The 8,429-nt window shown below is 46.7% G+C and overlaps 1 protein-coding gene across 1 annotated transcript in view; it reads left to right on the forward strand.

Moving 5' to 3' along the window:
* The first annotated feature begins 326 nt into the window (after positions 1–326).
* LOC125488313 (lysocardiolipin acyltransferase 1-like) overlaps positions 327–8,429 on the forward strand; it is a 31,235-nt gene continuing 23,132 nt past the window's right edge. Inside the window, exons 1-3 of the mRNA XM_048621268.1 lie at positions 327–491; positions 596–794; positions 4,834–4,980. Of these exons, the coding sequence (XP_048477225.1) occupies positions 327–491; positions 596–794; positions 4,834–4,980 (511 nt within the window). The remainder of the gene's footprint in view (positions 492–595; positions 795–4,833; positions 4,981–8,429) is intronic.

Consider the following 8,429-nt stretch of genomic DNA (forward strand, 5'->3'; position numbering starts at 1 on the left):
GACAGACCCGTCCCCACCGGTACTGTACCCCAGTGTTATACAGCGACAGACCCGTCCCCACCGGTACTGTACCCCCGTGTTATACAGCGACAGACCCGTCCCCACCGGTACTGTACCCCAGTGTTATACAGTGAGAGACCCGTCCCCACCGGTACTGTACCCCAGTGTTATACAGCGACAGACCCGTCCCCACCGGTACTGTACCCCAGTGTTATACAGCGACAGACCTGTCCCCACTGGTACTGTACCCCAGTGATAGTTCCTCTGTGTGTGGAGTGCTTGCTGTGGTGTGTGTGTTGTTGACTGTCTCGCTCTTGTCTTGCAGAATGTTGTCCCTAAAGGGCACTCTGATTCTGCTGTTGCTGTTCTTCAGCAGTTTTTTTGGTAGTATCTTCATGCTGGCTCCATTCCTCCCGGTCATGCTGCTGTCCACCTCCGTCTACCGCTGGATTACTGACCGAATCGTTGCTATCTGGCTCACCCTCCCTGTGGTAAGTGCCATTTACACGAAATTTCCCCTTTCCAATTGGGCAGTCCATGCTCCTTTCGGCAGGTCCTGTCCTGTCCTGTCCTGACTGTGCTGTGTTTATACCAGGCTCTGCTGGAGATGGTGCTTGGTGTGAGGGTGGTTATCACCGGTGATGGCTTTGTATCCGGTGAGCGTACTGTGATCATCATGAATCATCGGACGCGTCTGGACTGGATGTACATGTGGAACTGTCTCCTCCGATACAGCTACCTCAGAATGGAGAAGATCTGCCTGAAATCATCCCTCAAATCCATTCCAGGCTTTGGTGAGTCTGCCTGACTGTTGACTGCTCTCCCCATGACTATATGTTTCAGTGTGCAGTGGGTGTGTGCTGGACAGGCAGTAAGTGTCTCTATGGATAGAACATGGAACATAGAACATAGAACATTACAGCGCAGTACAGGCCCTTCGGCCCTCGATGTTGCGCCGACCTGTGAAACCAATCTGAAGCCCATCTAACCTAAACTATTCCATTATCATCCATATGTCTGCATTGTGCGGCTGAGCATAAATTCGAATGGTCAAAGTGAGTTAGCCCACAGCCAGCACTGATACCTCTCTGAAAGCCAACCATTTTGCAAGGAAGAATCATTGTCGACTTGCAAAGACCGGTTGATGGTAGCAGAATTCAGTTTAATGTGGGGGTGTGTCAGGTTCTTCACTTGGATTGTAAAGTTAAAGAATATTATAAAAGGTGTGGAACTTGTAAATATTGATTTCTAGACTTTTTCTGCATTTGTGAGATGCTGACATCACTGCCTGGGCCAGCATTTTATTGTCCCTTGAGAAGGTGGTGGTGAGCTGCCTTCTTGAACAGCTGCAGTCCTCCTGCTGTGGGTTGACCCACAATGCTATTAGGATTTTGACCCAGTGACAGTGAAGGAACGGCAAAATATTTCCAAGTCAGGATGGTGAGTGGCTTAGAGGGGAACTTGGAGGTGGTGTGTTCCCATGTATCTGCTGCCCTTGTCCTTCTAGATGGAAGTGGTCGTGGGTTTGGAAGGTGCTGTCTGAGGATCTTTGGTGAATTTCTGCAGTGCACCTTGTAGATAGTACACACTGCTGTTACTGAGCTGGTGGTGGAGGGAGTGGATGCTTGTGGATGTAGTGCCAATCAAGCGGCTGCTTTATCCTGGATGGTGTCAAGCTTCTTGAGTGTTGTTGGGGCTGCACCAATCCAGGCAAGTGGGGAGTATTCCATCACACTCCTGATTTGTGCCTTGTAGATGGTGGGCAGGCTTTGGGGAGTCAGGAGGTGAATTACACGCTGCAGGATTCCCAGCCTCTGACCTGTTCTTGTAGGCACTGTGTTTATTTGGCAAATCCAGTTCAATTTATGATTAATGGTAACCCCTAGGATATTAGTAATGAGGGATTCAGTGATGGTAACGTATTGAATGTCAAGGGGTGATGGTTGGACTGTCTCTGATGTCACTGTGACTGGACGGTGGTCACTTTTCCCAACGGATTGGTGAGGACGAGATCAGGTCTGTTTTTTCCCTCTTGCTGGTACCCTCACCACCTGCCGCAGACCCAGTCTAACAGCTGTGTCCTTTAGGACCCAACCAGCTCAATCAGTAGTACTGCTGCCGAGCCAGTCTTGGTGGTGGACATTGAAATCCCCCACCCAGAGTACATTTTGTGCCCTTGCCATCCTCAGTGCTTCCTCTAAGTGTCTTTCAACAGGAGAGACTGATTCATTAGCTGAGGGGGAACGATATGTGGTAATCAGCAGGAAGTTTCCTTGCCCATGTTGAGGATTCCCAGAGTAACTCCCTCCCCGACTGTATCCCATTGTGCTGCCACCTCTACTGGGTCTGTCCTGCCGGTGGGACAGGACATATCCAGGGATGGTGATGGTGGTGTCTGGGACATTGTCCGTAAGGTATGATTCTGTGAGTATGACTATGTCAGGCTGTTGCTTATATAGTCTGTGAGACAGCTCTCCCAATGTTGGCACTAACCCCCAAATGTTAGTTTTTTTCTTAATTCATTCATGGAATGAGGGTGTCGCTGCCTAAGTCAGCATTTATTGGGAAGTTTAGAGTCAATGGGTAAGGATGGTAGATTTACTTCCCTGAAGGACATCAGTGAACCAGATGGGAGTTTACAATTGACAATAGTTTCATGGTCATCATTTGACTCATAATTCCAATTTTTATTGAATATAAATTCCATTATCTACCACTGAGGGTGGCAAGGGATTTGAACCCTGGTCTCTGGGAACATGACCTTTGTCTCTGGATTACTATTCAAGTGACAATACCCCTAGACCAGCACCTCCTGATATTGTCACAGGCTCAGTATAGAACATAGAACATAGAACAGTACAGCACAGTACAGGCCCTTCGGCCCATGATGTTGTGCCGAACTTTTACCCAAAACCTAAGGTCGATCTAACCTCCATCCCTACCTTATACTATCATCTGTGTTTCTGGATTACTATTCAAATGACAATACCCCTGGACCAGCACCTCCCGATATCATCACAGTCTCAGTATAAGGAGTGATCGTTTAGGACTGAGATGAGGTGACATTTCTTTTCTGAGGATTGTGAACCTTTAGAGTTCTCTGCCCCACAGGAATGTGGAGGCTCCTAGAATGAGTATATTTCTGAGGAAGGGTCACCCGATCCAAAACATTAACTCTGATTTCTCTCCACAGATGCTGCCAGACCTGCTGAGCTTTTCCAGCAATTTCTGTTTTTGTTTTCGTTTCTGATTTCCAGCATCTGCAGTTCTCTCGTTTTGTATTTAATATTTAAGGCTGTGTTTTGGTCCTGAGGGATATGGGGAGGAGGCAGGAACGTGGAGCTAAGACTGAGGATCAGCTATGATTACATTGAGAAGCCTACTCCACCACCATCTGTATGGACTGCTCCTGCTTCTCTTCGTTATTTTCTCAAGTTGAACACTATTTACAGTGAATAATTTAACTCCACAGCACCGTCTGAATACTGTCTTCTGGCAATTTGGGTTAAGCAATAAATGCCCACATCCCAGGAGTGAATAAAGAAAATCTTGTCCAGGGAATGTTTGATGGGGATAATATTGATGAAATTCACTCTCACTGAGCTTCCCTTCTGGTTAAAAACAACATGGTCAATGTTTTTGCTGAAACATGGTAAATTTGGAATGGAGAGGAAGTTAAAGAGAGTATGTGGTGATCAGCCACATTGAGACTGAGCTTGCTTGTCACAAGAGTTTGCAATAAGCTGTATTTCCGGTTCAGAGAACTGCAGCCTCTGTCAATGTCAACAAGTGGTTAGTAGACTTTCCAGTAAATCGACCAGAGCAGAGAAACCACTGAGAGGGTGAACAGCGGGAGTTCAGTCATGCAGCAAGCTCTTGCTGCAGCTTCTCTGCAGAGGTTCGGAGTGGGAGCAGGAGGCGAGAGGTCTCCCTGAGTAGCTGCAGGTTATGCCTGACCTGCAGAGACCGCACGCTGTCCTTGCTGCAGCATCTGTGTGTGTCCACCCATCACTGTGCAGCAATCAGAACACTAGGCCTATAGCTCGGAGTGACCTGTACCCTCTCCACTATGCCCCCTCCCTCCGTCACCCTCCTTCCCCTTTCCTCTGTCCTCTACCCTCCACCCCTCCCTACCCCTCCTCCTCCTCCTCCTCCTCTCCCCCTCATACTCCCTGTTCCTCTCTCTGGGAGGAAAGTCCCAGTATTTAGAGACAGGAAAAGAGAGAGGGGATGGGGGTTGACATTAAGTTTAGTAGTTTTGGAAGTGTTTGGATGGAGCAGTGCCCCTGTGAGGAGAAGGACAGAGTGAGATTACCTGACTCTGGATTGATGAGTCAGTCTGAGCCTCAGACCAGACTAATCTCGATGAATCGTAGACCAGGCTGGAGGGCAGGTCCAGTTTATTAATTATTCAACCCCTGAGATGTTAGACACAAGGACTGTGGTGGGAGCTTTGGGTGAGTGGTGTTTACAGGGTGTGTTTTTGTGTACTGCATAAAAGCTGTTGCTTTTTCTTTTCAATTTATAAAGGAGTCCTTGGGGCTTAATGTGATTATACTTTGTGTTTAAAAAAATCTTTGAATTTGTATAATAAGGTGATAATTTGGCTTATTCTGTGTTATGTTTTTGTTTTGCTCATAAACTTCTGTTTTATTGCAAAAGTAAAACTCTGCTGAATTATGTGTTTATGTTTGAATGAGGGACCACTACGTACAAACCAGAAGAGACTGTGCTGTGTTCAGCCAGCGTGTGGTCTGGGACAGGGGGTGAGGGGCGTGTGGTCCGGGATGGGGGGCCCCGTGTGCGGCTCACTGTCTGCTCTTCTCCTTTCAGGCTGGGCCATGCAGATGTCTGCATTCATCTTCGTTCGAAGGAATTGGGAAGAGGACCAGCAACATCTCAGTCTCATGTTGGATTACCTGTGTGATATCAAGCATCCTCTGCAGCTTCTTATGTTCCCTGAGGGTACAGATCTCACAGGTTTGTCCCTGACCTCTCTCAACTCCTCTTTCAATTGCTTCCTGTTCCTGTATCAGCCTCCTAGTCAACAGCTTCTTTACTAACTTACTATCTACTTGTAGGAAGGTCCGAGCTGTAGCCAGGTTACAATATCTGACACAATTTCTTGCTCACAGTAATCAATATCAGTTCAGAAAATCACCTTCAACTGTAGTGACATGGAACTGCCACCATGAACTTAATAGCTTAACTACTTTACAGTTTCAGTCATACTTTTGGAAACTCTGATTTATGTTGTGTATTTGATTCAGAAGTTCAGTTTGAGAATTACCTGGCAGAAAGTCCCTGGGCCAAGCTTTCATGTGAATTGATGCTTAATTCTGGGTGCACTATGTTGCCCAGTTGGCATTTTTACCCCAGTGGTCAGGAAGCTTTGAAAATAAGAATCTGGGTCAGAATTAAGAATCAGTTCAACTTCTTTTCATGAGATATTTGCTGCTGATCCTTGATTGTAGGAGTGTCTTTTAGAGGACAGTCAAGCATCACATTGCTGAGAGTCTGGAGTCACATGTAGGCCAGACCAAGTAAGGATGGCAGATTTCCTCCCCTAAGCGACATTAGTCAACCAGATGGGTTTTTAATGACAATTGACAATGTTTTTCTGCCCTTGGCCCAAATGAATTAATAGAATTTAAATTTCAGCAGCGATTTGAAGCCACATTCCTAGAACATGACCCTGGGCCTTTGGATTACTATAATAGGGACATTGCTACCATCTGCCTCACCTCCCAAGGGCTTTCAGAGCTGAGACACTGGGTAGTGAGGTTGGAGAAGCTGGGGGTATTCTCCTTGCAGGAGGGAACATTGAGAGGAGATCTGATCAAAGTGCTCAATATCATGAGGGGTCAGGGATACAGGGGAACTGTTAATTGGTTAAAATATTTGAGAAGAGTATTTTACAGACCGAGTAGTGAGGAGGGTGTTCTGGAGGCTCATTCAGGGGTGCTGTCGATTTGGGATCGGGGTTTATAAGAGAAGAATAACATTTTGTAGGGTTACAGGGAAAAGATGTGAAGTGGGACAATGTGAGTTGCTCTTTGGAGAGCTGGCACAAACACGACTGGCTGAATAGCCTTCCTCCGTGTTATAACCAGCCTTCAATATAAAGTACAAATGTGCCACATTGACAGCAATACAATCACCAACTCTCTCAGTTACCTCATTCAAAACACTCAACCAGGGAGGCAGGAACTTTGTGTCATCCAGAGGATCCATCTCGGCCTCCTCCGGTGGTCCTCAGCATCACAGATACCAGTCTTCAGCCAATTCGATTCACTCCACGTGATATCAAGAAACGGTTGGAGACACTGGATACTGCAAAGGCTACGGGCCCTGACAACATTCCGGCAATAGTACTGAAGACTTGTGCTCCAGAACTTGCCATTCCCCTAGCCAAGCTGTTCCAGCACAGTTACAACACTGGTATCTACCCAACAATGTGGAAAATTGCCCACGTATCTCCTGTACACAAAAGGCAGGACAAATCCAACCCGGCCAATTACCGTCCCATCAGTCTACTCTCAATCATCAGTAAAGTGATGGAAGGTGTCATTAACAGCGCTATCAAGCAGCACCTGCTCAGCAATAACCTGCTCAGTGACGCCCAGTTTGGGTCCCGCCAGGACCACTCGGCTCCTGACCTCATTACAGCCTTGGTTCAAACATGGACAGAAGAGCTGAATTCCAGAGGGTGAGGTGAGAGTGACAGCCCTTGATATCAAGGCTGCCTGCAACTGAGTGTGGCATCGAGGAGTCCCAGCAAAACTGGAATCAATCTGTATCAGGGGCAAACGCTGCGGTGGTTGGAGTCATTACCTGACCCATAGGAAGATGGTCATGGTTGTTGGAGGTCAGTCATCTGAGCTCCAGGACATCTCTGCAGGAGTTCCTCAGGGCAGTGTCCTAGGCCCAACCATCTTCAGCTGCTTCATCAATGACCTTCCCTCCATCATAAGGTCAGAAGTGGGGATGTTCGCCAATGATTGCACAATGTTCAGCCACATTCGTGACTCCTCAGATAGTGAAGCAGTCCATGTGGAGAGTTGCTTTTCAGACTGGAGGCCTATGACCAGCGGTGTGCCACAAGGATCAGTGCTGGGTCCACTGCTCTTCATGGCTTAGATGTGAACATAGGAGGTATGGTTAGTAAGTTTGCAAATGACACCAAAATTGGAGGTGTAGTGGACAGTGAAGAAAGTTACCTCAGAGTACAACTGGACCTTGATCAGATGGGCGAATGGGCTGAGGTGATGCAGATGGAGTTTAATTTAGATAAATGTGAGGTGCTGCATTTTGGAAAAGCAAATCAGGGCATAACTTATACACTCAAATGGTAAGGTCCTGGGGAGTGTTGCTGAACAAAGAGAACATGGAGTGCAGGTTCGTAGTTCCTTGAAAGTGGTGTCATGGGTAGATCGGATAGTGAAGAAGGCATTCGGTACGTTTGCCTTTAATGGTCAGTGCACTGAGTATACGAGTTGGAAGAGTCCTCTTGCGGCTGTACAGGACATTGGTTAGGCCACTTTTGGAATACTGCTTTCAATTTTGGTCTCCCTGCTATAGGAATGATGTTGTTAGACATGAAAGGGTTCAGAAAAGATTTACAAGGATGTTGCCAGGGTTTAGAGGGTTTGAGCTTTAAGGAGAGGCTGAATAGGCTGGGGCTATTTTCCCCTGGAGCATTGAAGGCCGAGGGGTGACCTTACAGAGGTTTATAAAATCATGTGGCTAAAGAGGATACAAAGATCTCTGTAAAGGCCTCAGCAATCTCCTCCCTTGCCCTTGTCAGTATCCTGGGGGTACATCCCATCAGACCCTGGGGACTTATCCACCTTAATGTTTTTCAAAACACCCAACACCACCACCACCTTAATATTAACATGCCTTTGAATATCATCATACCCCTCCCTAATCTTAACTATCATCCATGTCCTTCTCCTTGGTGAGTATTGATGTGAAGTAATCGTTAAGGACCTCCCCCTCTTCCTCTGACTACAGACACAAACTCCTTCCTTTGTCCTTGAGCGAACCCAGCCTTTCCCTAACTACCCAATTGCTCCTAAAATACATACCTTGGGATTCTCCTTCATCCTACTTACGAAGGACATTTCTTGCCCCCTTCTAGCTGTCCTAATTTCTCTTTTAAGTTTTTTCCTGCTTCCATTATACTCATTAAGGGCCTTGTCTGATTCCTGTTTCCTAATGTCTACATATGCTTCTTTTTTCTTTCAAACTAAACTTACTACATCTCTCATCATCCAAGATTCCTGAATCTTGCCATCCTTATCTTTCATCCTCACAGGAACATGCTGGTCCTGACTCTGATCAACTGGCCTTTAAAAGATTCCCACGCATCAAATGTGGATTTACCCTCAAGCAGTCACCCCCAGTCTAATTTCTCCAGGTCCTGT

This window comes from Rhincodon typus, unplaced genomic scaffold (genome assembly GCF_021869965.1).
Source record: "Rhincodon typus isolate 14 unplaced genomic scaffold, sRhiTyp1.1 hic_rhity00000354, whole genome shotgun sequence".
NCBI lineage: Eukaryota > Metazoa > Chordata > Chondrichthyes > Orectolobiformes > Rhincodontidae > Rhincodon > Rhincodon typus.